Source organism: Hemiscyllium ocellatum, chromosome 8, assembly GCF_020745735.1.
Source record: "Hemiscyllium ocellatum isolate sHemOce1 chromosome 8, sHemOce1.pat.X.cur, whole genome shotgun sequence".
Lineage (NCBI taxonomy): Eukaryota > Metazoa > Chordata > Chondrichthyes > Orectolobiformes > Hemiscylliidae > Hemiscyllium > Hemiscyllium ocellatum.
The window spans coordinates 67,900,695-67,918,843 of record NC_083408.1 but is presented as its reverse complement, the minus strand read 5'-3'; the positions used below and the strand labels follow the sequence as shown (position 1 = coordinate 67,918,843).

Below are 18,149 nucleotides of genomic sequence, written 5' to 3'. Positions count from 1 at the left end.
GCATTTCAAATTATCCATCATGGAGAGCAACAGATTTAGCTATATTAAGAAACCTGGTTTCTTGATTATCACAAAAGTACAAAGTTCATGAGTGATTAGCTTAAATGGTACTCAATAAATAAGGATTCATTACCTGAACTGTGAGTTCATGTGTTTTAAACCAGATCCTTTGCTCTAACTTTCATGTGGCGCTTTTTAGAAACTTAATTGTGTTTTAAGTGCCTGTTCAAGGTAAAATAACTTGGTTAGCTTTGCTTGCTTGGATGGTAGACATGTTTTCAGACATCTCTTGTGGGTTGGACGAGGTTTATAAATAGGTGTGAGGTAGGGATGGTAGCGATTTAAAGGGAAAACAACCAAGAAGAGAAAAGGCACTCACTATGCCAAGACATTGGGAAGACAATTCCCAGCCATCCGACTGTGATGCTCTTGAGACCAACAATAACCAGGGCAAGTGAAGTTGTTTCCAACTTGCATTTGCAATTGCCTTGCAGTGGAAAATGTACTTTGTTATTCAGCAAGCAGTTAGTACATCTGTATCTGCTGTGTGAGCCATCTCCAGTTCAAAGTTGCCACACGGGAAGCTGCTAAATAAGAACACACTCTTAGGGGCAAGGTATTTAGCATGGATAGGGGCTTGGCTGACTGCTAGAAGGCAGAGAGTGGGGATAAAGGGTTTTTAAGATGGCAGCCAGTGATCACTTCACTAAATGCTTCAGTGCAGGCTTGCTCAATACCTGCATGAGCTTATCCTGAAGGGTAGCACAGTAGTTAGCACTACTGTCTCTCCGTACCGGGTACCTGGGTTTCATTCCAGCCTTGGGTGACTGTGGAGTTTACATATTCTCCATTTGCTTGTATAGGTTTCCTCTGGGTACTCCAGCTTCCTCCCTAAATCCAGAGATGTGAATGTTAGATGGATTGATCATGGTTACTAATCACTTCATGTGGGGTTACGAGTGAGTCTGGATAGGATGCTCTTTGGCGTGTCATTGTAGACTGCATGGGCTGAATGGCATCTTTCTGCATTGTATTCTATGACGAGTGGAGTTCCACAGAGGCCAGTGTTAGGTTCGCACCTATTAACGTTATACGTGAACTATTTTGGAGGTAGGAACCAAGGGCATTTTTGCGAAACTTGCCGAAGGCACAAAAATAAGTGAAGGGATAAATAGTGTTGAGGAAATGGGGAGGCTGTTTAAGGACTTAGACAGGCCAGGAGAGTGGGCAGAGAAGTGGCATATGGAATACAATGTGGGGAAGGTGTGAGATTATGCTATTTGGTAGGAAAGGTCAAAACATGGATATAAGCAGGGAAAGGCTTCAAAATCTGAAGTACAAAGGGACTTGAGTCCTCATTGACAATGCAGACTCCTTTGGTAGTTATGAATGCAAATAAATGTTCGTATTCTTTTCAAGAGGGCGAGAATACAAGAGCAGTGATGCACAACTGAGGCTGTAGAGGACTGTGGGCAGGCTGTATTTGAAATATTATGAGCAGTTTTGGCCTTTGTATTGAAGGAAGGATGTGCTAGGGTTGGAGGGAGTCCAGAGATGAAAAATGTGTGGCTGGAAAAGCGCAGCAGGTCAGGCAGCATCCAAGGAGCAGGAGAATTGACGTTTCGAGCATATTCCTTTCTTCAGGAATGAGGAGGGTGTGCCAAGCAGGCTCAGATAAAAGGTAAGGAGGAAGGACTTTGGGGAGAAGTGAGGTTTACAAGAATGATCCTTGGTAAAAGATTTGTCATGTGATGGGTGTTGAGGGACTCTAGGTCTGTACTCTAGAAGGGTGAGGGGAGGATCTGATTGAGATTTAGAGAATACAGAGGTCCAGATAGAGTACACGTGGAAAAGATCTCCTCTTAGTAGGACAGATGAGGGCCTGAGTGCACAGCTCCTGAATGAAGGGACACCCCTTCAGAACTGAAACCAGAAGGAATTTCTTCAGCTAGAGAATAGTGAATCTGTTGAACTCAGCCTCCTCAGCCTTCTGGGACAATAAGTCATTGTATGTAAGACCAAATGAGAGAATTTTTGATTAGTAAGGGGATCAACAATTACAGGGAGAAGACAGAAGAATGAAGTTGACAAACTTATCAATCATGAACGGATGGTGGAGCAGACACAGTGGGTCAAATGGCCTAATTCTGCTCTTTTGTCTTATGGGTTTATGGTCATTTGACCTATTGGGAACACTTACATCTTCCAAGTTGTCAGCTTTCAGATGAAGCATAACACAGATCCTGCCAACCACTGAAGTGGATATGGAAGTTCCTGTGATATGAATCCAATATGGACAAGGCAAATTGTATTGGCCAAAGATATATTCAAGCATGTGAGTTTGCAGATTAGCTGTTACCTTATTTAATTGGAAACAGACTGAAGGATCTAATTGGCCCACACTACTTCCTGACTCTCTTTTGAGGCAAATATTTCTTAGTCTTGTCCTGCGCTCTTAGCAGGGTCACTGCAAACATTGTTTTGTGGAAGATTTGTAATATTTAAAGAGTTCTTTGTTCACCATAGACTATAATGCCGCTGCCTTCACTCCTATTGGGAGATGAATTAATTAAGCATAGGATCTATTTTCTTCCAGAAACTTGTTTGGTTCAGATAATGATATTCAAAACAATCAAGACTTCATTTTTCGAAGTCTTACTATTGTGAAATCAAGTGGCTCAAAGATCCCATACACCTGTCTTGTTGTATAACTTGATTTTAAGACCATAACACGCAGGAGTGGAAGTAAGGCCATTTGGCCCATCGAGTCTGCTCTGCCGTTGAATCGAGGCTGATGGGCATTTAAACTCCATTTACCCGTATTCTCCCGGTAGCCCTCAATTCCTTGTGACATCAAGAATTTATCAATCTCTACCTTGAAGACATTTAGCATCCCAGCCTCCACTGCACTCCACAGCAATGAATTCCACAGGCCCACCACTCTCTGGCTGAAGAAATGTCTCCGCATTTGTGTTCTGAATTGACCCCCTCTAATTTTAAGGCTATATCCACGGGTCCTAGTCTCCCTGCCTAACGGAAACAATTTCTTAGCGTCTACCTTTTCCAAGCCATGTATTATCTTAGAAGTTTCTATTAGATCTCCCCTTAACCTTCTAAACTCCAATAAGTACAATCCCAGGATCCTCAGCCGTTCCTTGTATGTTAGACCTACCATTCCAGGGATCATCTGTGTCAATGTCTGCTGGACACGCTCCAGTGCCAGTATGTCCCTCCTGAGGTGTGGGGACCAAAACTGGACACACAACTCCAAATGGGGCCTAACCAGAGCTTTATAAAGTCTCAGTAGCACATAGCTGCTTTTATATTCCAACCCTCTTGAGATAAATGACAACAATGCATGCGCTTTCTTAATCACTGACTCAACCTGCATCTTTACCTTTAGAGAATCCTCGACGAGAACTCCCAGATCCCTTTGTACTTTGGCTTTATGAATTTTCTCACCATTTAGAAAGTAGTCCATGCTTGTATTCTTTTTTCCAAAGTGCAAGACCTTGCATTTGCTCACATTGAATTCCATCAGCCATTTCCTGGACCATTCTCCCAAACTGTCTAGATCCTTCTGCAGTCTCCCCACTTCCTCAATACTACCTTCCTGTCCACCTATCTTTGTATCATCGGCAAATTTCGCCAGAATGCCCCCAGTTCCTTCATCCAGATCATTAATATATAACGTGAACTGCTGCGGCCCCAATACTGAACCCTATGGGACACCGCTGGTCACCGGCTGCCTTTCCGAAAAAGAACCTTTTATCCCAACTCTCTGCCTTCTGTCAGACAGACAATCCTCAATCCATACCAGTAACTCACCGCGAACACCATGGGCCCTCACCTTGCTCAGCAGCCTCCCATGTGGCACCTTATCAAAGGCCTTTTGGAAGTCTAGCTAGACCACATCCACTGGGTTTCCCTCGTCTAACCTACTTGTCACCTTCAAGAATTCCAACAGGTTTGTTAGGCACGACCTCCCCTTACTAACTCCATGTTGACTTGTTCTAATCCGACCCTGCACTTCCAAGAATTTAGAAATCCCATCCTTAACGATGGATTCTAGAATTTTACCAACAACTGAGGTTAGGTGAATTGGCCTATAATTTTCCATCTTTTGTCTTGATCCTTTCTTGAACAATGGGGTTACAACAGCGGTCTTCCAATCATTCGGGACTTTCCCTGACTCCAGTGACGTTTGAAAGATCTCAACCAACGCCTCCGCTATTTTCTCAGCCACCTCCCTCAGAACTCTAGGGTGTAGCTCATCGGGGCCAGGAGATTTGTCAATTTTAAGACCTTTTAGCTTTTCTAGCACTTTCTCTTTTGTAATGGCAACCATACTCGACACCGCCCCCTGACTCCCTTTAATTGTTGGGATATTACTCAGTCTTCCACAGTGAAGACTGATGCAAAGTACTTGTTAAGTTCTCCAGCTATTTCCTTATCTCCCATCAGATATCAGTTTGAAGTGGCCCAATGTCTACTTTTGCCTGTCGTTTATTTCTTATGTACTGAAAGAAACTTTTACTATCATTTCTAATATTACTGGCTAGCCGACCTTCATATTTGATCCTCTCCTTCCTTATTTCTCTTTGTTATCCTCTGTTTTTGTAGCCTTCCCAATCTTCTGATTTCCCAGTGCTCTTGGCCACTTTATAGGATCTCTCTCTTTTTTTCTTCTTTAATTCATTTCCTGACTTCCTTTGTCAGCCATGGCTGTCTAATCCCTCCCCGGATAATCTATCTTTTCTTGGGGATGAACCTCTGTACTGTGTCCTCCATTATACCCACAAACTCCTGCCATTTTTGCTCTACTGTCTTCCCTGCTAGGCTCTGCTTCCAGTCGATGTTCGTCAGTTCCTTTCTCATGCCCTCATAATTACCTTTGTTTAACTGTAACACCATTACATCTGATTTTACTGACAATCTATGGCCATGCATAATGCAGTGGGCTCACTTTGCACCTGTCTTAAGAATATTCTTCAGTTATAAAAGTGATTTTAATATGTCAGATCCATACTGATTGAACCCAGAAATTTCTGGCCATTACAATGATATATTGGGTATTTAAACTGACTAAATCTTATGTTTTGTATTTTATACTCCACTTTCAAGAATTTGAGGGAGGAAAATAGAAACTTAAACCAAGAAATTCAAGAGCTTCAAATGAAAAATGATGAACAGGTAAGATAAGATATATTTAATTTGTTTACTAGACAAGTTTAAATAAGGTTTACTTATCAAACCACACAAAACAGACCAAATGTCTGTCAGTCTAGCATAAACAAGCACTTATCTATACTGCTTCATCTTTTTATGTAACAACTGTAAGATATGTTGCCAATCATAAATTAATAGACAGAAATAAAAGCTGGCAGTTATGAACAAACTAGTTTTCATGAGAGCCAGCACCTTCCTCAAAACAAAGCAATTAAGACATTCTAGTTTCACCAATTAGTTTTCTTCACTAGAGAAGAGTAATTACAAATATGAGCGTAGCTGTTAAGGGTAGTGTATCTTCCACCAAGCAAGAAGGCACTGGTTCAAGACTCAACTGATTCAGAGATCATTGTTTTAGAGTCAGATTTTACAACACAGAAAAAGACCCTTTGGCCCATTGTTTGTGCATGTCATAAATCATCTACTTGTTCTTAACTTTCCAGCACTTGTCCCATAATCTTCTATGCTGTGACATTTCTATTGCTCGTCTAAATGTGCTATGTGAGACCTTTATCAAAAGCCTTCGTGCAGTCCTTGTTTACACACCTAGTTATCTAAAAAAAAAGTTAGACATGATCTCCACTTCACAAAGTGTATCATGTCTGAACAGGTTGATTTTAAAAAAATGAGGTAAAAACAATGACTGCAGATGCTGGAAACCAGATTCTGGATTAGTGGTGCTGGAAGAGCACAGCAGTTCAGGCAGCATCCAACGAGCAGCGAAATCAACGTTTCGGACAAAAGCCCTTCATCAGGAATAAAGGCAGAGAGCCTCAAGCGTGGAGAGATGAGCTAGAGGAGGGTGGGGTAGGGGAGAAAGTAGCATAGAGTACAATGGGTGAGTGGGGGAGGAGATGAAGGTGATAGGTCAGGGAGGAGAGGGTGGAGTGGATAGGTGGAAAAAGGAGCTAGGCAGGTCGGGCAAGTCATGGGGACAGTGCTCAGCTGGAAGTTTGAAACTAGGATGAGGTGGGGGAAGGGGAAATGAGGAAACTGTTGAAGTCTACATTGATGCCCTGGGGTTGAAGTGTTCCGAGGCGGAAGATGAGGCGTTCTTCCTCCTGGCGTCTGGTGGTGAGGGAGCAGCAGTGAAGGAGGCCCAGGACCTCCATGTCCTCGGCAGAGTGGGAGGGGGGAGTTGAAATGTTGGTCCATGGGGTGGTGTGGTTGATTGGTGTGGATGTCTCGGAGATGTTCCCTAAAGCGCTCTGCTAGTAGGCGCCCAGTCTCCCCAATGTAGAGGAGACCGCATCGGGAGCAACGGATACAATAAATGATATTCGTGGATGTGGTAGACTCCTTTTAGGCCTTGGATAGAGGTGAAGGAGGAGGTGTGGGCACAGGTTTTACAGTTCCTGCGGTGGCAGGGGGAAGTGCCAGGATGGGAGGGTGCGTCATAGGGGGCCGTGGACCTGACCAGGTAGTCACGGAGGGAGTGGTCTTTGCGGAAGGCGGAAAGGGGTGGGGAGGGAAATATATGCCTGGTGGTGGGGTCTTTTTGGAGGTGGCGGAAATGTCGGCGGATGATTTGGTTTATGCGAAGGTTGGTAGGGTGGAAGGTGAGCACCGGGGCGTTCTGTCCTTGTTACGGTTGGAGGGGTGGAATCTGAGGGTGGAGGTGCGGGATGTGGACGAGATGCGTTGGAGGGCATCTTTAACCACGTGGGAAGGGAAACTGCGGTCTCTAAAGAAGGAGGCCATCTGGTGTGTTCTGTGATGGAACTGGTCCTCCTGGGAGCAGATACGGTGGAGGCAGAGGAATTGGGAATACAGGATGGCATTTTGCAAGAGATAGGGTGGGAGAGGTGTAATCCAGGTAGTTGTGGGAGTCGGTGGGTTTGTAAAAAAAAAAAATGTCAGTGTCAAGTCGGTTGTCATTAATGGAGATGGGGAGGGAGGTGTCTGAGATGGTCCAGGTAAATTTAAGGTCAGGGTGGAATGTGTTGGTCAGAGATGCTCCAGGTAAATTCATCAACTTCACTCACACGTTCCACCCTGACCTTAAATTTACCTTGACCATCTCTACATTGGGGAGACTGTTTTGCTCGTGTCTGCCACAATTTTTAGTTATTATTGCATTTGCAGGTGACTTTGTTCTTCCATCCTACTTGAACTTTCGCTGTTTAAATAATAAGTAACCTCTCAATTCTTCCTCCTAAAATAAGCTGCCTCACATCTATTTGTGCTGAACTTAACTGTCACTTATTCATTTGGTAAGTAGATGTCCTGCTCAGTGTTCTCTAACCTGCGTGGGTTTCCTCCCACAATCCCAAGGTGTGCAGGTTCGTTAAATTGCCCGTAGTGTTAGGTGCGTCAGTCAGGGGTAAATATAGGGTAGAGGAATGGGTCTGGTTGGGTTAAACTTCAGAGGGTAGGTATGTACTTGTTGGGCCAAAGGGCCTGTTTCTATTCTGAAGGGAATCTAATCTAATCTAAAATCTCTCACCTTTTAATGCATTGTCTGAACTGAGATGTCACTTTTTTAAAATATAAAACCTTAAGTTATCTCAAGAATTTGACTGGAAAGCAGTTCTGGGATTTACATATTAATGAACTGAAATCTGTACCCACTTTGAAAGATGAAAGACTTAACAGCAATATAGGTTTGTTCAGTATATCTCATCAGTTGTTTGACACTATGATCTTTTGGCTATAAATTGTCTTATGATCCTGCTCCACAACTACCTAATGAAGGAGCAGTGCTCCGAAAACTAGTGCTTCCAAATAAACCTGTTGGACAATAACCTGGTGGTGTGATTTTTTTTAAAAATGTTGTCCACCCTAGCCCAACACTGGCTCCTCCATATCACTGCTCAGTCTTGACATTCTCTCTTTCACTGGGTTTGGTGTCATCTGCAAATTTAGAAATAGGTGGATTCAAAAACTGCAAAATATCACTTAAAATTGAGAGAACAGCACTGATCCTTGTGGGGCACGGTTGCTTATTTTCTAATCTAATGAATAACTGCACTAGATTTTCACACTCTAATCACTGTCCTAAAACCATCTGGCATTCCATTTTACAATGTACTCATTAACTGTCTGTTCTTGGATCTTATTCATTATTTTATTGCGGGACTCACAATTGAAGATGTTTTTGAAGGCTTTTACTGAATTACACACTCCCTGTTACATTGAAAGAATTTAATGAGATTGGTGAAGCAAGAGTTTCCCTTTCATACTCCACCCTCATATTCATTTGCATTATTAATTTCTAGATTTCTATTTTGTTTGTTGGTACAAGGAGAAATTTGAAAACCTTGAGTTGAAATGATGGAAAGTGAAAAACATCAGGTAGATCTCATTGAATTGGTCCAACTTGTTCATTTTGAGCCCTAACTATTGTCACGTTTAAGTTGGGTTTTGTTATGGCAATTGATAGTTTGTGAGAAATCAAAATTTTTTCAAATCTCCATTTTTAAAAAAAAAAATTGATTTCTCTCCATTGCCAAAACATCACAAAGTACTTCACTATCAATTAAGTACTCTTGAAGCAAGATCACTTGTGTAATTTAGGAAAGGCAGCAGCTAATTTATTCTTGACAAATTACTTCCAAGCAACAGTGTTGTTATGACCAGTTTTTTTTTGTGGATTTTGACAGAGTTCTATATTGGCTGAGACCCCAGAGGTAGCTCCCTGCTTTTCTTTTTACAATCTTTTTACATCTCTTTAAGCAGGCTGATTTGGTCTCCATTTAATGTTTCATCTGAAATGTTGTACTTTCCTCAGTGTGTCCTCTTTGTTTTTCTTCACTCAAGCCCTGAATTGAGATTTGAATCCAGAACCTGGTGGTTCAGAGGAGTGAGTTACCAGCTGAGCCATGGCTGTTGTGCTGTTGCAACAACCATGTTTTCTGTTTGCCATGTTAAGAAAAGTCAAATACTTAAGTTACTTTTTGACTTTTTTTTAAAAGTTAATGACTTTATTTGATTGACAGATCATACTTGCCCAACATCTAGTGTTTTACTGTTAAATAATGCAGCATTATTTTCTGTCCTTTCACCACCTTTTTTAGGTTGCTTCTGCATCCATGGTATCAAAACTACAGAAAATGTAAGTATTAAATAATTGAGTGATCATAATTTATTTCTGGGTCTAATTTTTACATGTCTTAAAACTGATTTCTTTAACTGTAGAATCCATGAGAAGAATGAAAAAATTAACTTCATTCAAAGCCTATTGGAGTCAAAGTTGTGTACAATAGAAAGCAATGAGAAAATAATACAGGTACTGTCTTAACTTCCTTATTTGTAAAGTGACATGCACAGGGTGCTTGCAGTTGCCATAATGCTGAATCATTACTTCCACCATCTACTATTACACTTTGAATTTGTTTTAAGTCTCTTGCAGCTGTGGCTTTTCTGTGTTGTCTCAGGCTTTCCTTTTCCTGCCAATCCCATCTGCATTACTTATCTCGCTATTTTCTCTCTGCAATAAATTGCCGTATTATTTCAGTCTCCTCAGTTGCTTTTTTTTGACTTTTTAAAAAATTAATTATCTTCCTGCTTCCCAAGGAATTGTGGTCACTCAACTTGAGTCTTAGAATTTAAATTTTAACCTTAGTTCAACACTCCTCTTTTGGATGCATGTATGTTTTCGCATATTTCATAAACTTATTTTGTACTTCTCAGAGTCATAATCAACAAAGTCAGTGATCTTCTATCTGTCTACTTCAGACACTAGTTTGTTTCTCATTGACTGGGCACACCTCCATTGTTCTCCTGTGGTGACTGAAGTTGTCCATCTATCTTCTCTGTGCACCAACCCCTTGCGGTTACATGTATTTTTTTCGAGCCACTAGTTGTGCATGGGATCCTAAATTTAATTGACTTTCCAGCACATGGTTAGTTTCAGGCTCAGTATTGCTGATATTGAAAAAAATGTGGGTTAGCTTACTGATATCGCTTCCTACCATTTCCTGATTTGTTCCTTGAAATGTTAATCACATTGGTTTTTCTTCATACTTTGTCCTTCTTATTAACTTCATTGACTGGTACCAAGGTAATGTGAAAAATTGTTAATTGTCTCGCAGACAAATTATCATGACACACTGAAGTGATTTAATATTGGCCCAAATACCCCAACACTTTTTGGCTTGACATTTTCTTGCATCTGCCAATATCCTTTTAACTATAAGAACCATATGTAACATGCAATAACTGATGGCTACAATACATTAATACTCAAAATAACAATAGAACTGAGAGAAGTATGTTTGCCTCATACTTTGTTACAAAATTAAACCATTTCAAAACATAACTCTGCTTGAGTGACAACCTCTTATCTCAAAGCATTTTCTAATCTGTTAGTCTGAGTTTAGATTAGTTTGGGCCGTAAAACCAGAAGGCTTTGATCTTTCTTTTGGCCTATGTTTTATGGCTGGTTACCTTTTTTTTATTTAGCAATTTTTCCACCATGAAACACTAAGTACAGTATGTTCCAGTTCCTCACTTCATGTCAATATTTTGAACACTTGCTCAGTGTTCTAGTTCCTTTTGACCATTGTCTTTGCTCCACACACCCCACTGGCCACCAGCGTCTCATTTATTATCTTGTTATGCTTATTGGCCAGTTGGCATTGTATTTCAAGGCTAAAATCTGAACTGTTTGCAAAATTAATTTCTTCCAGTTTTTCAGCAATCTCTCTTGTTTCACACATTGATCATTGGTTGCAGTATTTGAAAAATGTACCAAGTTAATCTTGGTGAATTTTGATTTCTATACTTTAATTTTTTTGCCATGACTAACCATAAGCAGACTGCATTCTGCAGGGTTACAGGGATAGGGCAGGGTGTGGGTCTGGGTGGGATGTTCTTCTTCAGTGGGTCAGTGTGTACTTGAATGGTCTGCTTTCACACCCTGGATTCTGTGATTCCTGTGGTTTTCATGTTCATGAAATTATTTGATTGTAACTTAGTTTTGTCAAGTTTCATGTTTATACAGCACAAGATAATAAACTGTTATTATCTTCAAAGGATTTACAAAAGGAAAAGGAACTACTCAGCGAGCAAGCAAAAAATGCTCAACAGGTAATGAATTGTCTCAATGTTTTAGTTCTAACTAATGGAGATTTCTAATGTATTGGATGCTGAAGGAGTCTTAATTCATTACTGTTCCATATTTGATCCTCGTCTGCCAACACACTTTATCTTTTTTTACTTGGGCAGATTGTCTGTCTGCAATGATTATTGTATGAATGTAAAGTTGCATGACAGAAAACCAAGTCTCCATAGTACTAGATTGAAGCATTGAATTTTAATGCAACTGCATTCTAAATTCATAGGTTCCCACTGCACCAAAACTGGATGATCTTGAGAAAGTGTAAGTATTTTTTCCAATATGTTGAAATGTTAATAAGATATGTGCTTCCACTGATTTCTGTTTTCTTTTATTGAAGAATTAGTATGCAAGAACAAGAAATTGCCTCTTTGAAAGCTGCATTAACAGACAGTAGTGAAGCAGCTGCTAGCAAGATGCGTGAAATTCAGGTAACCAAATAAGCAAAGCCATTAACAATCTAATTTTGTATTAACAAGAAATGAGAAAGCGGATATAAATTGTCAGTTCTCATTTTAAACAAATGGCTAATTTAATGTCTGACATGAACAGTGGCTTTTTCAGCTTGAATGGGGATGATGTATATCATGTTCCTTTCTGACCATCATTCTGAAATTGAGAACTTGCATCTGTGACACTTAATAGCATTGTACATCTTACTCAATGACATGGACTTTAATCTTTTATATTGCTTCTTTTTGTTCAGAAAGGCAGTTTTAAAAAATCAGTAGATGCCTTTTTTTTGGGATTTTCGGTAGTAGATAAATGATGTAAATTATATATTCTCAACTTTTTAAAATCAAGATTCTGTGCTTTTAATTTTTTAATCAAACTTAACATTCTCATTCTTATTGAGACTTCATTTTGACAGTATTTGTCATGCTGTACACTTGGTGCTCTAGCATGAACACTTCATAGAAATTTCAATTTAGCAAGTATTAATATAATTAAGAAAGTTTTGGTCAGTTTATTGTGATTTTGTATATGTACGCCATTCATAGTTCAGGCATCAAATTTCTCATTTAGCATGTCGTGACTGTGGACATTTGTGGACATGAAGAGCATTTTGAAATTGTCAATTATTTCTGTGTCCCTGGAAACAAGTTGTCACTTCAGAATTCTTCTGTCCGAATAATCTAGATGCATCTAACTTGGATATTGCTTATTTACCATGTAAATTAGAATTAAAATCAAGGACTTGACTTCAAAGTAGTGTAATGGTCCTTTGCTAGTTTTTAATGTATTCTGACAGGAACTTAAGTGTTGTTTTTGGTTTTAACAGGGCATGCTGCAAGAAAACAATGAATTGAAATTGCAGATTCACCAGTTACATTTAGACATTAGTAAGCAAGTAAGTACCTGATCAATTTCTTCTAGGATTCTGAAATGTGGTTATATCCCAAGCATTGCACATAGTTTTCGCTCAACTTCATGTGGAAATATCAGCTTTTTTTTTTAAATCCCCTCTTCCAAATTTTGAACCAACTTTCTTTTTGATCAGCTTATGCCTTTTACTGTAATGTTCTGCAGTTATGGGTGAACTTAGAGTATTGTTATCCATTTTACTATTCCGGCTTATTTTTTCTTGAGACACAAAATAACTGCAGATGCTGGAATCTAAAATAGACCAGCAGGAGGCTGGAAGAGCACAGCAAGCCAGGCAGCATCAGGAGGTGAAGTTGCCGTTTTGAGTATAACCCTTTTTCATGAATGGAGTGGGGGTAGGGGGAGCTGCAGGCTTACGGATAGGGAGTGGGGTGGAATGGGTTAGGTTGTGATAGGTGAATACAAATGGTGTGTATGACCTGGTTGTTTGAAGGGAGGAATGAATCGGATTGGTAGCTGGAATGGGGGGATGGAAGGGGAGTCGTGACAAAGGCAGGGCTGGAAAGGCAACACCTTTTTAGGGAGCAAGTAGAGTGAGCATTTAAAGTCTGGTAAATCTTCAGAGCTTCACATTTGAACATTTATTTCAAGGACAAAGTAACCCATTCCTGAGATTTTGTTTCAGTAAAACAAATAGATGATAAAGTGAAAGCGAACATATCGTTAGATATTTGATACAGTAATCCCTGGGAATTCTACTAAACTGCAATTTGAGAGGGAGAGGGTACAGTCGGAAGTGACAGTACTTCTGTTGAATAAAGGGAATTATGGAGCTATGAGGGAGGAGCTGACCAAAGTTAAATGGTGCAATACCTTAGCAGGGATGACCGTGGTGGAACAATGGCGGATATTTCTGTGTATAATGCAAAAGTTGCAGGATCAGTTCATTCCGAAAAGGAAGAAAGATCCCAGGAGAAGGCATGGGCGGCCATGGCTGATGAGGGAAGTTAAGAAACATATAAAGTTAAAAGAGAAAAAGTATAACATCGCAAAGATAAGTGGGAAAACGGAGGACTGGGAAGCTTTTAAAGAGCAACAGAGGATTACTAAGAAGGAAATACACAGAGGAAAAATGAGGTACGAAGGTAAACTGGCCAATAATATAAAGGAGGATAGTAAAAGCTTTTTTAAGTATGTGCAAGGCAAAAAAATGGTTAGGACTAAAATTGGGCCCTTGAAGGCAGAAACAGGAGAATATATTACAGGGAACAAAGAAATGGCAGAAGAATTAAATGGATACTTCAGATCTGTGTTCACTGGGGAAGACACAAGCAATCTCCCTGAGGTAACAGTGGCTGAAGGACCTGAACTGAAGGAAATCTGTATTTGCCAGGATTTGGTGTTGGAGAGACTGTTAGGTCTGAAGGTTGATAAGTCCCCGGGGCCTGATGGGCTACATCCCAGGGTACTGAAGGAGGTGGCTCGGGAAATCATGGATGCGTTGGTGATTATTTTCCAGAATTCGATAGATTCGAGATCAGTTCTTGCGGATTAGAGGCTGGCTAGTGTTGTGCCACTTTTTAAGAAAGGTGGGAGAGAGAAAGCAGGAAATTTATAGACCAGTTAGTCTGACCTCAGTGGTGGGGAAGATGCTGGAGTCTATTATAAAGGATGAGATTACGGCACATCTGGATAATAGTAACAGGATAGGACAGAGTCAGCATGGATTTATGAAGGGGAAATCGTGCTTGACTAATCTTCTGGAATTTTTTGAGGATGTAACTCTGAAGATGGACGAGGGAGATCCAGTAGATGTAGTGTACCTGGACTTTCAGAAAGCTTTTGATACAAGTCCCACATAGGAGGTTAGTGAGTAAACTTTGGGTGCATGTTGTTGGGGGCAAGTACTAGATTGGATTGAAAATTGGTTGGCTGATAGGAAACAAAGGGTAGTGATAAATGGCTCCATTTCGGAATGGCAGGCAGTGACCAGTGGGGTACCGCAGGGATCAGTGCTGGGACCGCAGCTTTTTACAATATATGTTAATGATATAGAAGATGGTATTAGCAATAACATTAGCAAATTTGCTGATGATGCAAAGCTGGGTGGCAGGGTGAAATGTGATGAGGATGTTAGGAGATTACAGGGTGACCTGGACAAGTTAGGTGAGTGGGCAGATGCAGTTTAATGTGGATTATTACCTAAATGGAATCAATTTAGGTAAAGGGGCAGTACAAAGAGATCTAGGTATTCTTGTACACCGGTCAATGAAGGCAAGCATGCAGGTACAGCAGGTAGTGAAGAAGGCTAATAGCATGCTGGCCTTCATAACAAGAGGGATTGAGTATAGAAGCAAAGAGGTGCTTCTGCAGCTGTGCAGGGCCCTGGTGAGACCACACCTGGAGTACTGTGTGCAGTTCTGGTCTCCAAATTTGAGGAAAGACATTCTGGCTATTGAGGGAGTGCAGCGTAGGTTCACGAGGTCAATTACTGGAATGGAAGGATTACTTTACACTGAAAGACTGGAGCAACTGGGCTTGTATACCCTTGAGTTTAGAAGACTGAGAGGGGATATGATTGAGACATATAAGATTATGAAAGGATTGGACACTCTGGCAGCAGGAAACATGTTTCCGCTGATGGGTGAGTGCTGAACCAGAGGACACAGCTTAAAAATACAGGGGTAGACCATTTAGGGCAGAGATGAGGAGAAACTTCTTCACCCAGAGTGTGGTGGGTGTGTGGAATGCTCTGCCCCAGGGGGCAGTGGAGACCCAGTCTCTGGATTCATTTAAGAAAGAGTTGAATAGAGCTCTCAAGGATAGTGGAATCAAGGATTATGGAGGTAAGGCAGGAAGCGGGTACTGATTAGGAATGATCAGCCGTGATCATATTAAATGGCGGTGCAGGCTTGAAGGGCTGAATGGCCTACTCCTGCACCTATTGTCTAGATCCTGTCCAAACAGCCATACCAGCTTCTCTCGCTTATCAGCTTTAAATCCTTCTGGTGATTTAACTTGCTGTTCCTTTTACATTTGCCTGGATAGCGTAACCTCCTTCATAAAGCTGATTTATTTACCACCTTAGCCGTTCCTTCTGCCTCCATTGTAAAAGACATTGGTTTCACTTCAGAAATGTCTGAAGTTGGAAAGATACTGAAGCCTCAGACAGACCGAGTTAAAACCAAACTGATAGGGTCTGTGATTAGTCATTTATTGTAGCCGGTGCTCCTTTACATTGGGGAGACTAGATGCCTTCTCGCAGAGCCCTTTAGGAACATCTCTGGGACACCCACACCAATCAACCCCACCACCCCATGGCTGAACACTTCAACTCCCCCTCCCACTCTGCTGAGGACATGCAGGTCCTGGGCCGCCTCCACTGCCACTCCCTCACTACCCGATGCCTGGAGGAAGAACGTCTCATCTCACCTCGTAACACTTGAACCCCAGGGTATCAATGTGGACTTTACCAGTTTCCTAATTTTTTCTAAGTTTTAAAAAAAAATCTCAGCGCCAGGTTTTAGTCCACCAGGTTTATTTGGAAGCACAAGTTCTCGGAGCGCTGCTCTTGAAAGCCCAGTGCTTCCAAATACATATGTTAGACTATAACCTGGTGTTGTGATTTTTAACTTGGTCCACCTCAGTCCAACACTGGCTTCTCCACATCATAGATGGTGCTGTCTCAGGATCTTTTACATTTCTGCAGTGCATCTTGTAGATAGCATGCACTGTTGTGGTTGAGCTTTTGTGGAGGGATTGGATGTGGTTCCAATCAAGTGGGTAACTTTTGTCCTGGATCATGTCAAGTTTTTTTTGTGTTGGAGCTGTACCTACCTGGGGACTATTCCATCACACTCCTAATTTGTGCCTTGTAGATGGTGGATAGGTTTTGGGGAGTCAGGAGGTGAGTTGCTAAGCCCAGCATTTCGGGCCTCTGATCTGATCTTGAAGTCAGTATGTTTAAATGGTGAGTCAATTGATTTTCTGCTCAATGATATGCCCCCAGGATGTTGATAGTGAGGGATTTGATCATGGCCATTGAGTGGTGTGTCCAAGTGGGCTGGTTAGATTTTTTTTTGTTATTGGAGAGGGTTATTACTTGACATTTTGTGAGGCACCAATATTATATGCCACTTGCCAGATGAAACTGGATATTATTCTGGTCTTGTTGCATTTGAACATGCACTGTTTTAGTATCTGATGAGTCATAAATGATGCTGAACATTGTGCAATCAACAGCAAACATCCCCACTTGTGACCTTGCGTTGGAGGGAAGGTTGTTGATGAAGAAGCCAAGAGCAGTTTATTGCTGAGCAGATACAACTTGATAGCTCTACTGATGACACCTTTCATCACTTTTCTGATGGGATAGTATTCAGGCAGGTTGGATTTGTCCTTTTTTGTGAACAGAAAGTACCTGGGCGATTTTCCACATTGGTAGAAGCCAGTGCTGTCTCTCACATGTGGAACAACTTTCCTAAGGGAAGGACAAGTTCTGGACCCCAAGTCTTCAGTACTATTGCCAGAATGTTGTTAGGGCACATAACCTCTTGTAGTATCCAATATCTCCAACTGTTTTTATATCCTATGAAATGAAACCAATTGGCTGAAGACTGGTATCTATGCTGCTGGGGTGCTGGAGGAGGCAGAAGATGGATCATCCACTTAGCATTTCTGACTGAAGAGGTTAAACAGAATATAAACTATGCAAGAGCTGATTTTTCGAAAAAGAAACCAGGAGCTTTGTCAGGAGAGTGACCGCTTCAATGAAATTTTTAAATGTGAAGGTGAACTGTAATCCTGCATTTATAAACCAGAAAAAGACAACTGAGGTGTTTGGATAGGTGAGGCATTCTTGGTCATGTTTGAATGTTAAAGAATATAGAGATCAAACATAAAATTTAAGCAGGGTGATCCAAAAACTGGGTTTTAAAAAGTTAACACCCTGATGACAATTTAAGACCTGACTTGCAAAAATATCACAAAAGGAAATGCTGAATCCTGAAGTTGAACATTTCAATTTTGATCTCTGCTGGTATTATTATAAAAGACAAAATCTTCAGAAAATGACACTTGTGGGAACTTCTCAACAACTCTATTCTCAGGAAAGTAAACTCCACTTTTAATGATGAAAAGCTTCCCGATGCCTTGCCCTGTTAGGCACAAGCAAGAGCAAATAATAGGATTTCACCTCCAGTGAGTCTGAACTCAAGTACCAAAGATAGCTATAACTGTTTCTGTGCATATCTTTCTTCTGACGATGCGAATAAGACCACGTTTCTGATACTGCATGGCTCCAAGTATTTTACAAGCTTTTTTTTTGTATGTACAGTACCTTGAAAGAATTGGACTAACTTGATTAATCAACATTCGCAATGATGATAAAAAGTATTTTCATGAGTTCTGTTTCATGATTTTAGAGTAACACTTACTTAGTCAAAAACATTGATTTAAATTTTTTGTTCTTGTACTTTTCTTGTGCCCCATCCTCCTCCTCCCTCCTTTTTAAATAAAGTCCAAATGTTTTACCTAA

General features: G+C 40.8%; 1 protein-coding gene across 4 annotated transcripts in view; it reads left to right on the top strand.

Annotated features, from left to right (window-relative positions):
• ktn1 (kinectin 1) overlaps positions 1–18,149 on the top strand; it is a 139,763-nt gene that overhangs the window by 83,948 nt on the left and 37,666 nt on the right. For all 4 annotated transcript variants that reach the window (XM_060829129.1, XM_060829128.1, XM_060829127.1 and 1 more), the window contains 7 exons: positions 5,125–5,193; positions 9,246–9,283; positions 9,367–9,457; positions 11,206–11,259; positions 11,514–11,551; positions 11,628–11,718; positions 12,570–12,638. In XM_060829129.1, the coding sequence (XP_060685112.1) occupies positions 5,125–5,193; positions 9,246–9,283; positions 9,367–9,457; positions 11,206–11,259; positions 11,514–11,551; positions 11,628–11,718; positions 12,570–12,638 (450 nt within the window). The remainder of the gene's footprint in view (positions 1–5,124; positions 5,194–9,245; positions 9,284–9,366; positions 9,458–11,205; positions 11,260–11,513; positions 11,552–11,627; positions 11,719–12,569; positions 12,639–18,149) is intronic.